The sequence below is a fragment of the Scyliorhinus torazame genome, chromosome 6 (genome assembly GCF_047496885.1).
Source record: "Scyliorhinus torazame isolate Kashiwa2021f chromosome 6, sScyTor2.1, whole genome shotgun sequence".
Classification (NCBI taxonomy): Eukaryota; Metazoa; Chordata; class Chondrichthyes; order Carcharhiniformes; family Scyliorhinidae; genus Scyliorhinus; species Scyliorhinus torazame.
In genome coordinates, this window is record NC_092712.1 from 116,166,395 (window position 1) to 116,189,998 (window position 23,604).

The window sequence follows — 23,604 nt, forward strand, 5'->3', positions numbered from 1 at the left end:
GGAAGGCCAACGGACACTCCGGGACCGCCCAGTGATCAGGGAACAACTCCAGTATTGGAGAAATCGATCCAAGTGATCGGAACCTAGTCCAATCACTTGGAACCAGATAGGGGGTTCGCCCCGAACGGCGCGAAGTCCCTGGGGACTATAGAGTCCCCAAGTTCAATTCGTCCTTCTTGGCAGGGACACTCAGCAGCTCGAAACAACCCTTGACAGTGACCTGCCTAGCTGCCGCATCAACCAAGTAAGTCTCCAGTCAACGCACGCTACGAGATAGGCGCTCCTAGCTACCAGTCCATACCAGCTTTTGAATCCTGCAGACTCAGAATCGAACGAAAGGCCATTTGTTCCCCTGACCTGGTGGGCCAGTTCCGAAGCTAAGTATGGAACTTTTAGTGATAGAGATAGTCTAGAAAGTAGAGCTTATGCATGAGTAGTGATTTACTGTGTATAATAAATGTGTTTTGATTTGAATCTTACTAATTGGTGTGTTGAGTTATTGATCAGTACTTGAACTTGAACCTCGTGGTGGTATCATAAAGATACCTGGCGACTCTAGATCAAAGGTTATAGAAACAGAGCAAATTAAGTAAAGACACAACGAGCAACGAATTAAGAGCCAACCAAAGTTAGCAACATTTACTGGCGACTTTCTGACGGGACCCGACTTAGAAGTGGCCTAACCACTCCGGGAGCACCCAAAATTTGAAGTGAGAATCCAATTGGGAACAGCAAAACCACAAGTGTTCAAGCAGTTCTGATCAACCACAAAATTCGGAAGTGTGTTAATGCATGCGTAACTAACAGGGCTACAAGGTAAAACTGATAGATTTTTGTTGCGAAAAACTGTCGGGAGTTTGTATTCCAGAAAATAGCACATGCCATACCCGTGTTTACAAGGCCTTTGTACCCCTTGTTCCAAAATTTAAAAGAGCATTCAGATAGGAAAAATGGCAATGAAGGCAATGGAACGCCTCATGAACCCCCAGGAATTCGAGGTCGCAGCGACCAGTAGAGTAGGACAGTGTCCCGTTTGGGAAGAAGAGATCAGAAAATATCTCAAAAGGAAAGGATGGCCCCTTTGGAGTGAATTCTGTGATGATGAGGAAACAGGACCCAGAAATATAGGACATACTTGGTGGGAGAACCTGTCAGAGATCCATAAGAAAAGCTTAGGGAAAGCTCGCAAGCCGATGGCAATCGTGTCCTGCCTGGCACAACTGAGGGCAGCACGGTAGCATTGTGGATAGCACAATTGCTTCACAGCTCCAGGGTCCCAGGTTCGATTCCGGCTTGGGTCACTGTCTGTGCGGAGTCTGCACATCCTCCCCGTGTGTGCGTGGGTTTCCTCCGGGTGCCCCGGTTTCCTCCCACAGTCCAAAGATGTGCAGGTTAGGTGGATTGGCCATGATAAATTGCCCTTAGTGTCCAAAATTGCCTTTAGTGTTGGGTGGGATTACTGGGTTATGGGGATAGGGTGTAGGTGTTGACCTTGGGTAGGGTGCTCTTTCCAAGAGCCGGTGCAGACTCGATAGGCCAAATGGCCTCCTTCTGCACTGTAAATTCTATGATAATCTATGATAATTGCGAGGCACAGAGGAGGTTGTTCGGATGCTCCACAAAGAGATAGAAGAGAGACATCGAATGAGCAAGGTCAATGTTAGTGAGATCGAGAGAGAGAATATAGATTTGAGAAGGAAGTTGGCAGCAAAGGACGGAGAGGTGGATGATGCCAAGTGGGCACACCAGTCTTGTCTAGCGCATCTAAGCAGCTTCCAAACTCAATACGATATGGCCACACAACGTGCAGTCCTGGTAAGAGAAGAGACAGAGAAATAGGTAGAGGCATTGCAAAGGCAATGCAGCGATCTAAAAGCAGCGTTAAGAGCACCACTCCATGCTGCCACCACAGAGCACAGACAAAGCTCAGTGGATCATGCGAAATGCAGGAAGCAGATTGCGGATCTGGAGTCTTTGCTTTCAGTGCAAAATGGGTTTCAGAGCACCTTTGGATCCCAATTAGATGAAGAAGACGGCCCTGATTGGCAAGAACTGAACAAAACCGCGCATAGATATGTACAGGGAACATGTGCGCAAGGAAAGCCCCAAAGGAGAAAAGCACCCAACCCCCCACAGAGCAGATAGATCAGGCACCCATGAATCCAGTAACCACCCACCGCACAGTCACATCGGAAGGAGACGCGGAATTCCTTTACACCACCCCCTTAACCGTGACCCAATTACGGGGCGCGTGCGAAAAGATCACACCGTTCCTCCCCTGCTCAGACCCCCACCACTTCTTTTCAGACGACCATGTACGGCCTGGATGAGCGTGAGCAAGTGAAGCTCACAGTTTTAAGTTTAGACCCTTCGGTTGTAGCAGCCCTTCCCGACCCACAGAATGTAGGAGGAGGCACCCTTGCAGAGATGCACACGGCGATCCTAGACGCGATCGGCTATAACAGAGGTGACCCAGTAGAAGGCCTGAATAAGTGCAGGCAGAAGAAGACAGAACACCCCACAGCATTTGCTGGACGCCTGTGGATCCATTTTACAGCCATTTTCAGAAACTTAGACCGCGCCCATTTGTCCCCAGACAATATGGCCAAATGGACCCGCACCCTTATCTCCCATGCCACAGAGGCAGGACAAAAAGCTTGTACCAATTATAACCCCTCGGAAGAAACGCACAACGAAAAGTGGGTTTTAAAAAGGTTGTCCCGCCCCTGGGAGCAATCTGTCCAAAACAAACCCGCGATTAGGAAACCCGAAGAACAGCAGGCAGAGGCAGATATCCAAGCAGTGAAAGTGTACCAGAACCCCGCATGGGTGAACAAAGGCAGGAACAGCCCCCCACAGAAACCACAGGAGTGTTACAACTGTGGACAATTAGGTCACTTTGCACGAGAGTGCAATGCCCCACGAAAGCCACAGAGAGCCCAGCAGGCAGGCACTCTGAATGGAAACAGGACAAATCCCATACATAGTGTAGGCACCCGTTCAGACCAGACAGACATGAACGGAACTGACTGATGGTGTTCGGGCTTCCCCACTTGGGTATGCGACACCCTTTGGGATAGGTCCGGCCGACCAGTCATTGCAGCGAAAATACGGGGACAGCCCATCGAATTTCTCTGGGACACAGGAGAGTCCCGCACCACAATTAATTCCTCCACCATGTTCCAAAAAGACACGTGGCCCACTACAGCCACAATCACCCTCAGCGGCTTCACAGGCCACTCACAACAGGGACACATCACAGCCCCTGTACCCATTCAAATTGGCAGCATTACTACAAAACACTCCGTAGTTTTGGTCGATCTGCCCCACACAGCAGAACACATTTTGGGCGTCGATTTCATGAACTCCCACAACGTTTCACTAAATCAATGTGTCTGGAAAATGACAAAGTCAGCAAGAGCCCCCACAACACTCACAGTAGGTGAGTATGCTAATAAGATTAGTGCAGTCGGCGATTTTTGGTTTGACCCGACCACGATTAGTGCAGACAAACAGGTTAGGGCAGTTCTTCAAAATAACAGGACCGCATTTGCAAGTCATAAACATGACTGCAGCAGGATGGTTGGTTCGGTTCAAATAACAGGACCTGACCCTAGACCCCAGAAGCAATATGGTTTTCCCCAAGAGGCAGAGGGAGAAATCTCAAAAGTTATCGATAGCTTATTAGAACAAGGCATACTTAGATCAGTAGCCTCTACTAATAATGCCCTGATTTGGCCAGTGAGAAAGCCCGATGGATCATGGCGACTGACCATCGATTACCGGGAACTCAACAAAGTCACCTCCGCAGCAGCCCCCATGGTAGCCACCAGTCCCGAGACCATGAACAAACAGGGGCTTCGCTCACGATATTTTACAGTTTTGGACATCAGTAACGGATTCTGGTCCATTCCATTGGCAAAGGCGTGCCAGTACAAATTTGCATTCACTTTTAAAGGTCAGCAGTACACGTGGACATGCCTTCCACAAGGATTCCACAACTCCCCCTCCATTTTCCACCGACAGCTGGCTAATGGTTAATCAAAATGTTCTCGCCCCCAATGTCTGGTCCAGTATGTAGACGACCTATTACTGCAGACAGACACCAAGGCAGAGCACATCGAGCTTCTGTCCGAACTCCTGGAACTCCTACAACAGATTGGATGCAAAGTGAACCCCAAAAAGGCCCAAATTTTGGAAAACAAAGTGGTATATTTGGGAACAATTATCACACATGGTAAACGAGAGATCGAGCATAAAAGAATTGACTTGATTGTCAAATTGCCCCTTCCTCAGAATGTTTCAGCCCTCCGGTCGTTTTTAGGACTGGTTGGCTACTGCCGGAACCATATTGACGGTTTCGCCACCAAAGCAGCACCCCTCTCGGAACTCCTAAAGAAAGGAGCCCCTTGGGAATGGCTTCCGCGGCACACGGATGCTGTAGATGTTTTAAAGCGCGCACTCATTGCAGCCCCCGCATTACAGGTTCCAGACCCGCTTTCCCACTATGCTATAGAGATAGCTAGCACCGACTGCACCCTTTCGGCCGTGCTCCTCCAGGAACGGCACGAACAGTTAAGACCCGTGGCTTACGCCTCCAGAGTTTTAGATCTTGTGGAGCAGGGATTTTCGGCCTGTGAAAGGCACCTGCTCGCAGTTTTCTGGGCAGTTCAATACTTTTCATACATCACCGGACTAAACCCCATCACAATCCTCATGGAACACACACCCACCCAACTTTTACTAGACGGACGACTTAAGGACGGTACAGTAAGCCAGATCAGAGCAGCCAGATGGACCCTTCTTTTGCAGGGATGGGACATCAGTGTTAAAAGGACCAAGACCCACACTTTCCTAGCCGACAACCTTCAGTACCCAGGCACCCCCCCACGAATGTGAAATCATCTCACCGCACCACAACACAAGGCCCTTTATCGCGAAGACACCACCCAAAAAGATAGGTAGTTCACCCCAGAGCCCCCAGCACACAGACATGTGCGCACCTTTGAAAATATACGTGGATAGTTCTTCCACTGTATTAAACGGGAAGCGCATTACAGGATGCGGCATCTATGTTAAGGACGCGCAGGGTCGCGCCTTAGAAGAAATCTCCTTAAAACTGCCAGGCCACTTAGGTGCGCAGGCGGCAGAATTAGCAGCCATTGCGTACATTATAGATCCCCCAGATTCCTTCCCCAGCCCAGCAGACATATACTCGGACAGCCTCTATGTCTGTAACAGCCTCACAGAATTCCTACCCCTGTGGAAAACAAGAGGATTTGTTTCCGCGGACGGAAAACCCCTCCCGTCAGCCCCATTGCTCCGGCACATTTTGGACAAAGCACAGGACAGGATATTTGGTGTCATTAAAGTTCAAAGTCACCACCGTTCCTCCCCACCTGGAAATGTAAAAGCCGACGCACTGGCTAAAGCAGGTTCCAGACACGGACATTTTTGGAACCCCCCCGAAAGCGCCCCAGTGAATGCAGTTCAGGTCTCACAGACTAATGTCGAGGATTTAGTGCAGGCCAAGAAGCAAGATAGTAATCTCAGGGAGATTTTAAAAGGGAGCTTTCCAGCCCCATACGATAGGTTTAAAAATGCACTGACCAATCATGATGGTGTGATCCTAAAAGACACCCTTTATGTTGGTCCTGAACAGGACAGGAATCAGCTCAGGTGTTTGTTCCATGATAGTCATGGGCATCAGGGAATTGACCCCACTCCAGCCCACCTCAGGCAGCTCTGTTGGTGGCCGAATTTAAAGGAAGACGGCACGCACTGTGTTCAAAATTGCCGTTTCTGTGCCCAAAACAATCCGGACAGATATGCGAAGAAAGCTCAGCTTAGCCACACCCGCCCCGTTAATGGCCCCTGGACAAACCTCCAGATTCATTTTATAGGACCATTGTCCCCTAGCAAGAATGGTCACAGGTACATGTTAGTTGCCATTGACACGTTTACAAAATGGGTAGAAGCATTCTCATCTAGGACAAACATGGCAAAGACCACCGCTAAGATTTTAACCCACCACATCTTTACGAGATGGGGACTCCCCCGCAGCATTGAATCCGACCAAGGTTCCCATTTTACGGGACGTGTCATGAAGAACGTCCTGACGATATTTGGCATTACCCAAAAATTCCACATTGCATACCACCCCCAGTCCAGTGGTATCATGGAGCGAATGAATCGGACCCTAAAACCCACCCTCAGAAAAATGGTCCAACAAAACAACACCACTTGGGATTCAGTCCTCCCTTTTGCACTAATGTTTTTGCGTAACACTGTTTCGACATCCATAGGATACACCCCACACACTCTCATGACCGGACCCCCCATGAAAGGCACAGAATTTTTATTGGGACTTGACTTGACCAGCCCCGAAGTGACGGCCCTCACACACGAGAACGCAGTGAAACAACTAGTCGAAAATGTAAAAACGGCTCAGCTAGCAGCCGCAGTAAAATTAGGCACCAGGAAGAAACAGAGCAAGGCCTGTTTCGACAAGACAGTGCATGCGACTGAGTTTGATATAGGACAGCAGGTCATACTCTCCATTTACAACCCCAGCACGTTCCTGTCACCCAAGTACTCGTGTCCATACTCCGTTGCGGACAAAGTAAGTCCCTCTGTTTATAAGATCAAGTACCCCAACGGGAAGACCGCGTGGTTTCATTTTAACCAGCTCAAGGCATATGGCTCGCAGTCTAACCACACACACCACGTCATGCTCGATGCAGCAAACCACGCCCCGCCCACAGCCCATGTATCCCTACCCTCCCCCAATACGTCCACCCCATCCACGGACTCGACCTCGACTCCACCCCCGAACTCTAGACTCCGCCCCGGAACGCCCACAGACAGCAGCAGCAGCAGCAGCGACAGCAACTGTGACACAGGCAACAGCCACAGCACGCCTCCCTACTACCCCCATGCAACAGGACCCACACCCAGCGAATCTGAACACGATTTGAGTGATCTCTTCCTGATCACATTCCTTAGCAAACCTCATCAAAGACCACTGCCCTACAATGACGACCCCGACTCCGTCCCCACAGAATTAGACACCACTATTTGAAAAAAAAATGAAATGAAAATCGCTTATTGTCACAAGTAGGCTTCAAATGAAGTTACTGTGAAAAGCCCCTAGTCGCCACATTCCGGCGCCTGTTCGGAGAGGCTGTTACGGGCTGTTATTTGGCACCGTGACAATTCGTACAGGCTCGTCCGAAATGACGAGATGGACCCTAAGTCACACCATGCCGCTTTAGCAACCCTCATCCACTCAAGAGTATGGCATCTGGGAGAAGATGATGGCTTTGAGTCTGACTCCCAAAACGAGAACCCCTTTGCGACCCTGTTCGCAACTGATAACTGAGGTGTCCTGATGATGTTTTAAAGGAACCGCTTGGGAGAAACGGTATCCTTTCTGATGGAACCTGCAGCATGTTTGTTCAATGTTTATTCGTTAATGTTATCGTTCAGTGTTGTTCGTAAACTTGGAAGTTTCACGGCCCCACTCCACCACTCCGTTGACGCCCGGCTGTTAATAGAACAAGTCTGTCCCAGACAATAGTTCAGAGGAACTAGTCTGTCGACAGAAAATTGTTAGAGGATCTAGTTTGTCCCAGACAACAGTTCAGAGGAACTAATCTGTCGACTGAAAATTGTTAGAGGATCAGGTTTGTCCCAGACAACAGTTCAGAGGAACTAGTCTGTCAGCAGACAACAATCATAACTACTCTCCTGATTCGAAGATAATCACGAGAGGCAGTCCCCTCAATGACAACATTCTTACCCGTTCTTGCCGGTTGCTCAGGCAGTGGAGAAACGGCATTGGTCCCCGCCCTGCCTGAGGAACCCCCCTGGTCAACTACGCTCGGGTAGGGCACACAGCATTGGTCGCCATCCTACCCGGGGATTCCATCCAAATCTTACCCGCCGCAGCCCATACGCACCCCATTTTGGCTCAATTACGTTCAAAATTCTTTTGTTTGGTTTAGCAACCCTTAGGATTGCTTCCCTATGCTATTTACATCCTCAAACACTGGGATGGTAAATCACACAGGCTGCGAGATGGCTCGCAGTACAGCAGTATTCTCTTAGATGTCTAGTCCAAATATTTTTTGAAAAAATAAAAAAATGAGAGAGTCACACGTGGTGACCAATTATAAAGGGAGATTGGCACTAAAAGACAGACATGCTCACATTCAAGATATTAAACAAGATGGTAACAGAAACTATGCTTGATTCACAGAATTCCTGAAGGTCCAGGAAGAGAGAAGAGACGAAAAGGAAGAGAAGAGAAGAAAGAAGAGAACAATGAAGACGTCATACGTGTTTTTCGATACCATGATAATTTATATTCGGTTACGTGCGGACGCGAACCCCCTGACCCCAAACCCCCTCGGCCGTCAATGATCCACTTCCCCATAGCACCCAGAGCCCAGTGACAAGTAACAACGCACCATCATGGTGTGATAGGTTTATAACATGGTACTCCCTTTCATACGTAATTGAATCCGTTTTAGTATTGACGACATTCTGCAGCATCGTGCAGACTATCCGCATGAGAAAATGGCGAAGGAGAGCCTACCGCTCTCGTACCCCGGTATACAGGATGAGATCCCCTATTTTCGGTTCTCACCAGGCCCCCGAACCCCTTGATCTACAATAAAGGACATTCGTTCGGCATCATTTTGTGAATAAAGACAACTGAGAGATTGTACAACTCTGAGCTTGACCGCCAAGCCAGAGGGAAATGTGAATGCTGCTATTATATTTGTATTGTTAGGAAGTTAGTATGATTGGATGTTTAAGTGAGTGTAGTTTATCGAAGATAGTTAGAGGTACCGTTTTAAAAATTTATGTTGTACTGCATGTCCCTGTTGTCGCCATTTAGAATTGTCAGTTTAAAAATTTCTTGCATAGTTATGGTCAGTGTAGAGGCCATGGAAGAGTGCTCGCTGGGTCAGGAAGTGAAGACGACGCCCCCCTGGGATTTTCCGATCCTGTGGGAGAATCCCGCCCCATTTGTGAGATTTAACCACCTCGGATGTGACAATGCCCTACATTCACGCGCTATGTGTTGAAAATCTTCTATGTCTGGGATATTTTGAAGCTCTGTAAATAAACTGCTTGGATTTAGAACTAGATTCATCTCTGCACTGCTCGGAGATAAACAAGATATACAGCATACCAGTCAATACACATCGCCCTCAGGTCTCCCTCCTTTAACATTATTCCCTTTCTTTTATAGTGCCTTTCCTCATTCTTCCTATCGAGATGTATTGCTTAACTCTTCTCTGCATTACATGTCATCTGTCACCTGCCTGCCTATTTCACTGGCTTGTCTCTCTTCTCCTGGGCAAGATTTTCTATCCAGCTTTGGGAGCCAACCAGATGAATTCTGGTTCCCGACTCCTCAGCTGAGCTGTGTTGCTTGTGACACTATTTTAAGTTTAAATGGCCTAATTGGTCAGTGGCAAAGGCAGGGGGCAGCCACATTGGGAGTTGTCTCTGCCTTGGGGATTTGAGCAGGCAGGAGGTCAAAGGCAGCCATGTTCAAACAACAATATTTGGTGCAGTGTTCCTCCCCTCTCAGATTTCAGCTCAAAGCAACCACAGAGAAAATTACCATCTGCCCACGGGGTACCTGACAACTGTGCAATGACATGCACAAGTCGGTTCGGGACCAAATTTTAAAATTATTAACTCTAAGGGAAATACCCCTTAACAAGCTCCTTAAGGGGCCAAAATTTGGCAGCGAGAGCTGTCCCATTTCCTCCCCACCTCTGGCCCTTTGAAAATTCAAAACCGTCCTGGAGGTGCCGGTATTCACCCAAACCACCTCGTTCAACTTGTAAAGCAATACCTTTATTGGTTCCCTCTCTCCCCAGTTCTGCCGAGACAATAGAACATAGAATTTACAGTGCAGAAGGAGGCCATTCAGCCCATTGAGTCTGCTTCGACCCTTGGAAATAGCACCCCACTTAAGCCCACACCTCTGCCCCAAACCCGTATCCCAGCAACCTCATCCAAACCCTTTAGACACTAAGTGCAATTTAGCATGGCCAATCCACCTAACCTGCACATCTTTGGACTGTGGGAGGAAACCGGAGCACCCGGAGGAAACCCACGCAGACACGGGGAGAACGTGCAGACTCCACACGAACAATGACCCAAGAATCGACCCTGGGACCCTGGAGCTCTGAAACGTCAGTGCTATCCACTGTGTTACCGTGCCGCCCTGAATACTGTGATTCTCCAAGCTTCTCAAAAGCTAGGTACTCCCCCTTTCCACCTTCCAGAAACTACAGATTATTCAGAATGCTGCTGCCATATCCTTACCTGCTCAAGCCTTTAAATTATATCTTCAATGCTCCATTAACTCCCCATGTCCTTTAAATCAATATGAAAATCTATGCCCTTAACTTAAAAAGCCTTGTGGCCTACCACCAAAGCCTGTTTCAAAATGAAAAGCACACTTTGTTCCTGAAGCATTGAATTAGTGCGTATCTTCTGCTCACTCCACTATTTGTGGTCATTATTTCAAGCATTGCTCATTTGCACTCCAAAGTTCCCCCTCAAATTCCTGATTCTCTTTTCCTTTCCTTCTTTTGGAAACATTTCTCAAATACTGGCCTTTTGACCACCATCCCTTCCCACCTGTGCAACATATATCCTTTTCCACTCTGCGAAGCATGTTGAGCTTTTTGTTGCAAATATGAGGAATTCTTATTGTCCCTTCCTAGAGCCTCATGCACTGCACAATGACTATAGGCCATCATTCAACCATCACAAGGGAACCAAGGGTTATAGGGGATAAGACGGGAAAGTGGAGTTGAGGATTATCACATCATATCATTCATGATCTAACTGAATGGTGGAGCAGACACGATGGGCTGAATGGTCTACTTCTGATCCTATGCCTTATGGCCTTATTTAGCTCAATTGAAAATACACAAGGGGGTTCGCTGTCACACTTAGATTCAGCACACTTAGATTCTTTTGGATCATTTGAGGTACTTACTGATTCTTTTGTTAATGTGTAGTGGACTTTTTTAAGGTCTGTAACAGGACACCAGATTTCAGCAATTAAACACTTCTGGGTGATATCTATGTTACAAAGATTTAGCGTGTAATAAATTGCCTTCATCTTCTTGACTTTAGCATTCCACTTGTGAACATCCTTAGCAGCAGAGAGCAGCAAATCTTTACGATGCTTTTCTGTCTGGTCAAGAACCTGTTAGAAACATGAAAGAACTAGTTTTAGTATAATTAAAGATCAGTTTTGATGCACATGACTTTACCAGTGTAAATTTAAAAAAGGTCCACATTTACATAATGAACTCTTGATTACACCACGCAAAGACGAATCAAAGATACTTTCTTAATGCTCAAAAAAATCGCAGTTTAAGAAGCCGGAGCAATCATTGTGTAATGCGCTGAAGAATATGTAGCAACTGGCCAAATTCCAATTAGAGCACAAGACCTGTTTATGTAGTGATAATTACCAGATTTGTTTATCTTTTATGTTAAACTGAAATTAAATCAAAAGTACAGAAAAACAAACAAGACTAGCAGGAGGTGCGCTTAAATATTTGATAGTCTAAAGAAAAACAGCTGCAAAATATTTTCACTTTAGCCACCTTTAATATTGTTGAAAAACTGTGCGAATTAGTTGGATTTGTTGTCATGGCGATCGTTCTTGCGTTCTTATTGAATTGTTACATTGGTAGTCAGAATTCTCTGCTTAATAATTGATCAATCAGCTATCAGCCAAACCGAATGACAAAATAAAATAAGAGAAGGCACATTTTACGAATTTTGCTAAAGCTTTCAATTACAGAAATGATTTATTTAAATCGAAAAATGCAATGGACTTCAATGGGAAATTAAAAATTTGTAATAAAGCAATTACAAATACCCAGTCATAAACAAATGGCAATCCTTCAATTTTCTTTGCTAAAACAAACTTTGTGTAAAGAAGTGTAAAGCAGACTTCCGGTGGCGCCCTCGAGGAAGCAGGTTGCAGGTCGGATCGCTCCCGCCCGCGATGGGCAAACAGACCTTTTTCAACTGACTTTTTCGGGACCGGGCGACCTGAATCGGTGGAGGGGACAATAGGGAAGAGGCTTTCCCCCCGGGGTATGGACAGCTGGACCAGAAGTGGTCGAATGGAGCGGCAAGGATCAAAGCGGGAGCTGCGGGGACCCCAGACCGGGCGGCGAAGCATGGCAGATGGCAGGGACCAGGGAGCGGAGGTTCACTGGCCAAGGGAGCAACAGATGGAGTTCTTCAGAAATTACTTTGCCGAACTGAAGAGGGACATGTTGGACCCGATGAGAGCGGTAATGGACCGAATGGTCGAGACACAGGCAGTCCAAGAGAAGGCGCTCAGGGAGGTCGAGGTGAAGCTCTCCAGCCAGGCGGACACGGTAACGGAGCTGGAGCACGAGGTGGAGGAGCTGAACTCCCGCCAGAGGAGGATGCAGGAGCAGCTTGAAGAGCTGGGGAACAGAGCCAGGAGGCAGAATTTGAGGATCGTTGGCTTCCCCGAGGGTTGCGAGGGATCGGATGTGGGTGCATATGTGACGGGTATGCTCGAGGCGCTGATGCGACCGGAGGCCTTCCCTCGACCCCTGGAGTTTGGTGGGGCGCATAGAGTCCCCGCAAGGAAGCCCAGGATGGGCGACCGACCGAGGGCCTTGGTGGTCCCCTTCCACCGGTTTGCTGACAGGGAACGTGTGCTGCGGTGGGCCAAGGCGGAGAGGAGCAGCAGATGGGAGAACCGCGAGGTGCGCATTTACCAGGACTTGGGAACGGAACTGGTCAAGAGGCGTGCAGGATTCATTAAGGTAAAGGCAGCCCTCTACAAAAAGGTGAGGTTTGGAATGCTGTATCCTGCGAAGCTTTGGGTTACGTTTGAGGAACTCCATTACTACTTTGAGACACCAGAACAGATTTGGGTTTTCATTAAAGATAAGAAGTTGGACTTGAACTAAGGTCAGGCCTCGGGGCGCAGGGGAGGTCGGGGTGGGGAGAGGGGGGTGCAGCCGAGTAGTAGAGCAGAGGAGACTTAAGTGGGCAAGGGGGGGTGACCAGGGATCCCCCGGGTGAGAAAGTAGCTTGCAGGCTCTCAGGGAACAGCGCAGGAAACCAACAGCAGCAGCACCCCGGGGGGGGGGGGGGGGGGGGGGGGGGGTGGGGGGGGGGGTGGTTAGAGCCACGTTAGCTTAGTTGAACACGTGTGGCATGGGCAACAGAGCTGACAGGGGAAGTGCCTTATTAACATGTTTATTCTTTCCCACTGTTCGTTTTCACTATGTTAAGGCTCTTTGCAAAGGGCCTTTTTTCTCTCTGTAAATGTTACAAATTTGTTTTAAATAAAAAATTTCAGAAGGAAAAAAAAAAGAAGTGTAAAGCAGTGAATTATATATTTATATATTCTAGAGATTTAGACGGTTAACATCCAAGCTGATATTGTTAAAGGATACTGAATGTTTTTGATTAAAACTTAATTGTAGAAGAGCTCTACAAACTGAAACTATAGAAATAATAGAGAACATGGTGGAACCTTATGATGGGCCATTTGATATTTGAAAATGAACAGTAGACCTTCATGGTGAGACCATATTAGAGCCTAACGAAAGGCTCCACGCAAAACATCTTTCTCTTTTAAATCTTAATCAATTTACAATGCGTTCAGAACTTCCATTTTCATTACAACCACTGGGGTGTAAGTTTTCTCTTTTATATCTGTTACCCAATTTGCTTTCCTGCTTTCATTGTCCAGAATACCAAGACGCGCTTTTTAAAAAAAAATATGTTTTATTGAAATTTTTTTCCCAAACATCAATTTTTCCCCTCTTACAAAGCAAACGCAACAATAACAATACAGAAACTTTTAACAATACACAAGTAACAAAATCCCTTTATCTTTGACCTAAACTAAACTAACCCCCCCCCCCCTCCCCCCCCCCTCCCCCCCTTCCCCCCCTTCCCCCTGGGTTGCTGCTGCTGGTCATCTGTCTTCCCTCTAACGTTCCCCTAGGTAGTCGAGAAATGGCTGCCACCGCCTGGTGAACCCTTGAGCCGATCCTCTCAGGGCAAACTTTATCTGCTCCAGTTTAATGAACCCCGTCATATCGTTTACCCAGGCCTCCAGTCCGGGGGGTTTCGCCTCCTTCCACATGAGTAGGATCCTGCGCCGGGCTACTAGGGACGCAAAGGCCACAACGTCGGCCTCTTTAGCCTCCTGCACTCCCGGCTCATCCGCAACTCCAAATAGAGCTAACCCCCAGCCTGGTTTGACCCGGGCCTTCACCACCCGCGAAATCACTCCCGTCACTCCCTTCCAATACCCTTCCAGTGCCGGGCACACCCAAAACATATGTGCGTGGTTTGCCGGGCTCCCGCCACACCTCCCACATTTGTCCTCCACTCCAAAGAACCTGCTCAATCTTGCCCCCGTTATGTGTGCTCTATGTAGCACCTTAAATTGAATCAGGCTAAGCCTGGCGCATGAGGAAGAGGAATTTACCCTGCTTAGGGCATCAGCCCACATACCCTCCTCTATCTCCTCCCCTAGTTCTTCTTCCCACTTTCCTTTTAGTTCGCCCACCGACTCCTCCCCCTCTTCCCTCATCTCTCGGTAAATCTCTGACACCTTGCCCTCTCCGACCCACACCCCTGAAAGCACCCTGTCCTGTATCCCCTGTGTCGGGAGCAACGGAAATTCCCTCACCTGTTGTCTAGTAAACGCCCTCACCGGCATATATCTCAAGAAATTTCCCCGGGGCAACTTATACTTTTCCTCCAATGCTCCCAAGCTCGCAAAAGTCCCATCTATAAATAAATCTCCCACCCTCCTAATTCCCAACTGGTACCAGCTCTGAAATCCTCCATCCATTCTTCCTGGGGCGAACCTATGGTTGTTCCTGATTGGGGACCCCACCAGGGCTCCCCGCACCCCTCTCTGTCGCCTCCACTGTCCCCAGATATTCAATGTTGCCGCCACCACCGGGTTCGTGGTAAACTTTTTAGGTGAGATCGGTAGCGGCGCCGTCACCAGCGCCTCTAAACTCGTCCCTTTACAGGACTTTCTCTCCAGTCTTTTCCACGCCGCTCCCTCACCCTCCATCATCCATCTACGTATCATTGCCACATTGGCAGCCCAATAGTAATCGCCCAAGTTCGGTAGTGCAAATCCTCCTCTGTCCCTACTACGCTGAAGGAACCCCCTCCTTACTCTCGGAACTTTCCCTGCCCACACGAAGCTCGTGATGCTCCTGTCTATTTTATTAAAAAAGGTCTTGGTGATTAGTATAGGGAGACATTGAAATACAAATAAGAACCTCGGGAGGACCATCATCTTAATTGCTTGCACCCTGCCCGCCAGTGATAGAGGCTGCATGTCCCACCTCTTGAAGTCCTCCTCCATTTGTTCTACCAACCGTGTCAGATTAAGTCTGTGCAAGGTTCCCCAGCTCCTAGCGCTCTGAATCCCCAGGTATCGGAAGTTTCTTTCCACTTTCCTTAGAGGCAAGCCTTCTATCTCTCTACTCTGGTCTCCTGGATGTATCACAAATAATTCACTCTTCCCCATGTTTAGCCTATACCCCGAGAAATCCCCGAACCCTCTCAAAATTCGCATAACCTCTATCATCCCCCCCGCTGGGTCCGACACGTATAACAATAGGTCATCCGCGTATAACGAGACTCGGTGTTCTTCTCCCCCTCTAATCACCCCTCTCCATTTCCTGGAGTCTCTCAACGCCATGGCCAGAGGTTCAATTGCCAACGCGAACAACAATGGAGACAGCGGGCATCCCTGTCTTGTTCCCCTATATAGTCGGAAATACTCCGATCTATGTCGACCTGTAACTACGCTTGCCGTTGGAGCCCCATAAAGAAGTCTAACCCAGCTAATAAACCCGTTCCCAAACCCAAACCTCCTTAACACTTCCCATAAATACTCCCACTCCACCCTATCAAATGCCTTCTCTGCGTCCATTGCCGCCACTATCTCTGCCTCCCCCTCCACTGGGGGCATCATTATCACCCCTAATAGTCGTCGCACGTTAACATTCAGTTGTCTCCCTTTTACGAACCCTGTCTGGTCTTCGTGCACCACCCCCCGGGACACAGTCCTCTATCCTCGATGCCAGTACCTTTGCCAACAATTTGGCGTCCACGTTCAATAATGAAATGGGTCTATAGGACCCGCACTGCAACGGATCTTTATCCCTCTTCAAAATTAACGATATCGTCGCCTCCGACATCGTCGGGGGTAGAGTCCCCCCTTTCCTGGCCTCATTGAACGTCCTCACCATCAACGGGGCCAACAAGTCCACATATTTTCTGTAGAATTCCACCGGGAACCCGTCTGGTCCTGGGGCCTTCCCTGCTTGCATGCTTCCCAGTCCCTTAATAACCTCGTCCACCCCAATCGTGCCCCCAGGCCTACCACCCCCCGCTCCTCCACTTTCGGGAACCTCAATTGGTCCAGGAACTGCCGCATCCCCTCCTCTCCCTCTGGGGGTTGAGACCTATACAGTTCCTCATAGAAGGTCTTGAACACCTCATTTATCTTTCCTGCCCTTCGCACCGTGTCTCCCCTTTCGTCTCTAATTCCTCCTATCTCCCTCGCTGCTGCCCTCTTTCGCAATTGATGAGCCAACAGGCGACTAGCCTTTTCCCCATATTCATACCTCCTCCCCTGTGCCTTCCTCCACAGTACCTCCACCTTTCTGGTGGTCAGAAGGTCAAATTCCGTCTGGAGTCGTCTCCTCTCCCTGTACAATTCCTCCTCCGGGGTCTCTGCAAATTCCCTATCCACCCTTAAAATCTCCCCCAGTAATCTTTCCCTTTCCTTGGCCTCTGTTTTCCTTTTGTGGGCCCCAATGGAGATCAGCTCTCCTCTGACCACCGCTTTTAGTGCTTCCCATACCACTCCCACAGGGACCTCGCCGTCGTCATTGACCTCCAGGTATCTCTCAATACACCCCCGCACTCTTGCACACACTCCCTCATCCGCCATCAGTCCCACATTTAATCGCCAGAGTATTCTTTGCTCCCTTTCCTCTCCTAATTCCAGGTCCACCCAATGTGGGGCATGATCCGAAACCTCTATGGCTGAGTACTCAGCTTCTTCCACCCTAGAGATCAACGACCTTCCCAACACAAAAAAATCTATCCGGGAGTACACTTTATGGACATGGGAGAAGAAGGAAAACTCCCTAGCCCTAGGTCTAAGAAATCGCCATGGATCCACTCCCCCCATTTGGTCCATAAACCCCTTAAGTACCTTGGCTGCTGCCGGCCTTCTTCCAGTCCTTGAGCTGGATCTATCTAGCCCCGGGTCCAGCACCGTATTAAAGTCCCCTCCTAAAATCAAGTTTCCTACCTCCAGGTCCGGTATACGCCCCAGCATCCGTCTCATAAATCCCGCATCGTCCCAGTTTGGGGCATCCACATTAACCAACACGACCTCCATTCCCTCCAGCCTGCCACTCACCATTACATATCTACCTCCGCTATCTGCTACGATGTTCTTTGCTTCAAATGCAACCCGTTTCCCCACCAAAATGGCCACCCCTCTATTCTTTGCGTCCAGTCCTGAGTGGAACACCTGTCCCACCCATCCTTTCCTTAGCCTAACTTGGTCCGCCACCTTTAGGTGCGTCTCTTGGAGCATAACCACGTCTGCCCTTAGTCCTTTCAAATGCGCGAGCACTCGGGCCCTTTTTATCGGTCCGTTCAGGCCTCTCACGTTCCACGTGATCAGCCTCACTAGGGGGCTACCTGCCCCCCTCCCGTGTCGACTAGCCATTACCTTCTCTAGACCAGTCCCATATCCCGCCTCCGCGCTCCCGCTCGCTCCCCCAGCGTCGCACACCATCCCCGCCCACCCACTCTTTAGCCATTTCCTTTTGGATTTCCGCAGCAGCAACCCAGTTGTCTCCCCCCCCCCCCCTCCCCCTCCCTCCCCCCCTCCCTGCTAGATCTCTTTCTAGCATGATTGCTCCCCCCATATTACTTCCGTAAGTCAGCTGACTTCAACTGACCCCGGCTACTCCTGCTCACTCCTCGACCCCCCCCGTGTGGGGAACTCCCATCCGCCTTGCGCCTGTCTTCCCGCCTTATTCTTTCTGGCGCGGGAACGTCCCTTTACCTGACCCGCCTCTTATGGCTCAGCTCCCTTTCCCCTCCCCCTCCCCTTCCCCATTCTGCAACTATGTCCCGTCTTTCCCCCCTCACCGGCGCCCACATTTCCCCAATGTCTCCCCCCTTCCCAATTTACTTCTCAATTAACTTCAACCATAACATTAACAATAACATTTCCTGCAGCATCAGTCCCTCAGTTCCGATCCAATTTCTCTTCTTTGATGAAGGTCCATGCTTCCTCCGCCGTCTCGAAATAATGGTGTCTCTCCTGATACGTGACCCATCGTCTTGCCGGCTGCAGCATCCCGAACTTCACCTTCCTTTTATGCAACACCTCTTTGGCTCGGTTGAAGCTCGCCCTCCTTCTCGCCACCTCCGCACTCCAATCCTGGTATACCTGTACCACTGCATTCTCCCATCTGCTACTCCGCACCTTTTTAGCCCATCTCAGGACCTCTTCTCTATCCTTAAGGCGGTAAAATCGCACGATTATCGCCCTGGGTGGTTCTCCCGCTTTTGGTCTTCTCGCCGGAATCCGATTTGCCCACTCCACCTCCAAGGGGCCCGTAGGGGCCTCAGCACCCATCAGTGAGCTCAGCATCGTACTTGCGTACGCTCCACAGTCCACTCCTTCCACACCCTCAGGGAGACCCAGTATCCGAAGGTTCTTCCTTCGCGCTCCGTTTTCTAGGGCTTCGATCCTTTCAGTACACTTTTTATGAAGTGCCTCGTGCGTCTGAGTCTTAACCGCCAGGCCCAGGATCTCGTCCTCAATATCTGTCACCTTCTGCTCCACCACGCGGAGCTCTGTCTCCTGGGTCTTTAATGTCTCCTTGAGCCCCTCAATTGCCTGTAGCAACGGGGTCAGCACCTCCCTCTTCAGCAGCTCCACGCACCGTCTCACAATTTCATCCTGCTCAGGCCCCCATGTCGCCTGCGCTTTCTCCGCCGCCATCTTGTACTTCTCTCTTTCTGACCCTTTGGTCGACGATTCCTTGCGCTGCAGCCGCCGCCGCCGTTTTTTTTCCTCCTTCGTTTGGGGGGGACTCCCTTCTCACACACCCCACACCGGGTTGCGTCGTCGAAAAATTCCCCGTTGGGGCTCTTAAAAGAGCCCGAAGGTCCGTCGGAGCTGGCGCCGCCGAAGCGTGCGGCTAGCTAGGCATCACCGCTACCGGAAGTCAAGACGTGCTTTTCGTAACATCGATAAGATATGTTTGTTCAAAATAATATTTTTATGTTGTTTCTTGAGAAGGATCATTTATTTTTTAATGCCGTGGGATAGATAGCACAACATAAACTGACATTAATCCAGAAGGTACTCAATGCAGATCAATTCTTAAGTGAAACAAAATATCAAGGCGACAGGGTTTAGCACATGAACAATTTATTGGCTTCTGTATGGGAGTTGGGTAGATTAGATATATTAACGTAGGTTAACAAGGGCGTCGTAGGCAGGAGTTTACTTTCAGAGCAAAGTACTTGGGTTTTTTAAATTAAAAATACATACATTGTGAAAATTTAGGCATTAGAGGAACACTTTTGCTCCTGATATTTCTCTCAGTTGGATTCAGAGACTTGGTTGATGTTACGGATGAGCTAAATCCGTGATTGGCTACTATGAAACAAAAGATCACTATTTTATTCCTTTATCATAGAACCGTACAAATTTACAGCATAAAAAAAGTTAACATTTTGTCCGTCTGTGAATGATTGGCTGGGATTTTCTGGCCCCTCTGCAGTGGATTTCCTCGTGACCGATGCTGCAAACCATTCCAATGTCCATTGACTGGAAGATCCCGCTGCTGGGTGGGGCCAGAAACTTCCGGGCTATGTCTCGAAAATGTCTAGAACAATCAGAAATTACTTCACTGACCCAATCTCTCCCCAGATCCTTGCAACCTGAATGGATAATAATTTCTTGACTCAGTGCCAAGCTAGAGGGCTGTGTTTTGTTTTAGTTTGTTTCAGTTTTTATTACAACTATTGGCTGCCTCTGCACTGTTTCTTGGGTCTGACAAATCCGATTTCAGTTATCATCCACTTCCAGAATAAAAATTGGGCTGTTCAGAGATGTTTCTCCCAAGTCGGACTTGGGAGGATGGGAATTGTCCTGGCTCTATGCACCCAACTCGAGAATGAAAATTTGGTCATGTGTCCCTTTTTGATTTACTTTATATTCTCACTAACAGGTTTCAAACTTGGCAGTCTCTTGCATTAGGGACCCTAGTGTCTCACCAAAGTTTCTTTACAAGATATTAACATTGCTAGATGAGTCACCACGTACCATGCAATACTTATTTTGCCTGTAGATGGCATTGTTATAGGTATTTTCAATATTAAATAGCATGTACATCACTCGCCACAACAACACCATGCAATTTGAAACTAGTAAGGAACCTATATGCATTTCCATTCCATTGCCACTAAATGGCTCTGCATCAACATTCTTGAATTTAAAGTACATTAAAAAAAATTGTGAGCTGTAAAGTTATTTCATATGCTAATTTATTGAAATGAATTATAATTTTATCTGAGCCAAAATTTTGATCTGAATGCAGTTCCCATACAGCAGCTGGCACTAATCTGGACACCTCTTTCCATAGGCACTGAGTATAATTTTGGTCCCAAGTGAATACTGGTCCCATTTTTACCACTCCCATGGGCGGGATTCTCCGACCCCCCGCCGGGAGAATCGGCGGGGGGCGGCGTGAATCCCGTCCCGCCGCTCCGACGGCGGCTGCCGTATTCTCCGGTGCCAGTTTTTGGGAGGGGGCGGGGATCGCGCCGCGCCGGTCGGGGGCCGTTGGCAGTGGCCCCCCGGCAATTCTCCGGTCCCCGATGGTCCGAGCGGCCGCCCGTTTTCAGCCAGTCCCGCCAGCGTGAAATGGACATGGTCCATCCCGGCGGGACCTGGCTTGGAGGGCGGCTTGCGGAGTCCTCGGGGGGACACGGGGGGGGGGGGATCCGGCCCCGGGGGGGGGGGGGGGGGGCCCAAGGTGGCCCGGCCCGCGATCGGGGCCCACCGATCTGTGGGTGGGACTGTGTCATGGGGATACTCTTTCCCTCCGCGCTGGCCTCTGTAAGGCTCCGAGATAGCCGGTGCGGAGAAGAAACCCCCTGCGCATGCGCAGGAAACACGGCAGCGGTTCTGCGCATGCGGCAGAATACGCTGGCAGTTCTGCGCATGCGCCAACTCGCGCCGGCCGGCGGAGGCCCTTCAGCGCCAGTTGGTGCGGCGCCAACCCCTCCAGCGCTGGCCTAGCCCCCGGAAGTGCAGAGGATTCCGCACCTTCCGGGCGGCCTGACGCCGGAGTGGTTCACGGTTTGGGCCGTCCCGCCGATTCCAGCGGAATCCCGGCCCATATATCTATGTTTCTGTCTCTCACCCTTACTAATTCTGTTTACCAGACTCCCCCTCTTCCGATATGTCTGATTCCTATCTTTCCCTTTGCTAGCTATGTACCCTAACTCCACTCAGCCACTGTGTTTCCCTAGTTCCCCTCCTCCACCAGTTCACTAGGCATCCCTCACTTATTCATATCTCCCTTCCCCTTTCTCCATCCTCTCTCTTTTTCCTCTCTCTATTTCCCCTCCTCTCCCTCTCTCCACCTTTCAACTCTTCCCTCTTTCTCTCCACCTTCTCCTTCCCCATCCTCCATTCCTTCCCCTGTCTTGGCACAATTAATCCCTTTTCCTAAGGAGGAAACTCTGACCCTAGAAGGGCTCAAAATTGTTAAGCAGGAAGTGTTGAATTGTCTGTTCTGAAAGTTGAACTCCGTGCAGGAGAGCGTACACGTTTATACAGAGCCTGCTGGGTGGAGCCAGCAGGGCGGGATTTACTGTAATGACTGGAGTACAATGGCAGTACCGTAATACACGTAGTAAATGATCAGTGGTGTTTATCACATTCATCCCCTGTTTAAAAAAAGAGTCCAGCGGGGGGGGTGAAGCAAAGTTACAGGTCGAGTCTGCCGGGGGTTTTGACCCTCCGCTGCGATCGCCTCAGTCCCGGCTGTGGTGTGGGCGCCGATGTGGGTACCTGCGACTCCGGGAGCGTGTTGTCCTCTCCTTCTTCACCCGGTAGTGGATCTGGTGGGGGGACGGTCGCTGTCGGGGTGCGGGTGGCGGTGATAGTCGCTGGTGAGGGGGTGAACGGCGCAGGGGCGGGGGTGGCAACCGGAGGGGGAGGGGACAGTACCAGGTTGGGGGTGGTGGTGATTGTGGATGGGGAACCAGCGGGTGCCAGGTCCCGGAGGGAGACAGTGTCCTGTCGCCGTCATGGTGTGCCACGTAGGCATACTGTGGGTTCGCATGGAGGAGGAGGACGTTTTCGACGAGAGGGTCTGATTTATGGCTCCTCGCATGCTTCCGGAGGAGGATGGACCCAGGAACTGTCAGCCAGGTTGGGAGCGAGATCCCGGAGATGGACTTCCTTGGGAAGGCAAACACACGTTCGTGAGGGGTCTCATTAGTAGCAATGCACAAGAGCGACCGGATGGAGTGGAGCGCATCGGGGAGGACCTCCTGCCAGTGCGAGACCGGGAGACTCTTAGACCGAAGGGCCAGCAGGACGGCCTTCCAGACCGTCGCGTTCTCCCTCTCCACCTGCCCGTTCCCCCTTCGGTAGTAGCTCGTCGTCCTGCTCGAGGCAATGCCTTTGCTGAGCAGGAACTGACGCAGCTCATCACTCATGAACGAGGAGCCCCGATCACTGTGGATGTAGGTGGGGAAACCAAACAAGGTGAAGATACTGTGCAGGGCCTTGATGACAGTGGCAGAAGCCATGTCAGGGCATGGGATGGCGAAAGGGAAACGGGAGTACTCATCAATGATATGGTTGCGGTCATTGGAGGGGAGGAGCCCTTTGAAGTCGATGCTGAGATGCCCAAAGGGGCGGGAGGCCTTCACCAGATGTGCTCTGTCTGGCCGGTAGAAGTGCGGTTTGCACTCCGTGCACTCCGTGCAGACCTGCAGTCGTTGGTCACAGTCCTGACCGCCTCGATGGAGTGAGGCAGGTTGCAGGCCTTGATAAAGTGGAAGAACCGGGTGACCCCCGAGTGATAGACGTCATTGTGGAGAGCCCGAAGTCGGTCTACTTGTGCGCTGGCACATGTACCACCGGATAGGGCTCATTGAGCTTCCCATAGCGATACAAGATCCCGTAATTATAGGTGGAGAGTTCGATCCTCCACTTCAAGATCTTGTCGTTCTTAATCTTGCCCCGCTGTGTGTTACTAAACATGAAGGCAACTGACCGTCGGTCAGTGAAGAGAGTGAATCGCCTGCCGGCCAGGTAATGCCTCCAATGTCGCACAGCTTCCACTATGGCTTGGGCCTCCTTTTTGACAGAGGAGTGCCAGATTTTGGAGGCATGGAGGGTGCGGGAAAAGAAAGCCACGGGCCTGCCCGCCTGGTTGAGGGTGGCGG

The 23,604-nt window shown here is 49.8% G+C and overlaps 1 protein-coding gene across 1 annotated transcript in view; it reads right to left on the reverse strand.

The window, feature by feature from the left end:
* Positions 1–23,604, reverse strand: part of LOC140424974 (V-type proton ATPase 116 kDa subunit a 1-like) — a 358,173-nt gene that overhangs the window by 241,661 nt on the left and 92,908 nt on the right. Inside the window, exon 9 of the mRNA XM_072508716.1 lies at positions 11,036–11,248. Coding sequence (XP_072364817.1) covers positions 11,036–11,248 — 213 coding nt within the window. The remainder of the gene's footprint in view (positions 1–11,035; positions 11,249–23,604) is intronic.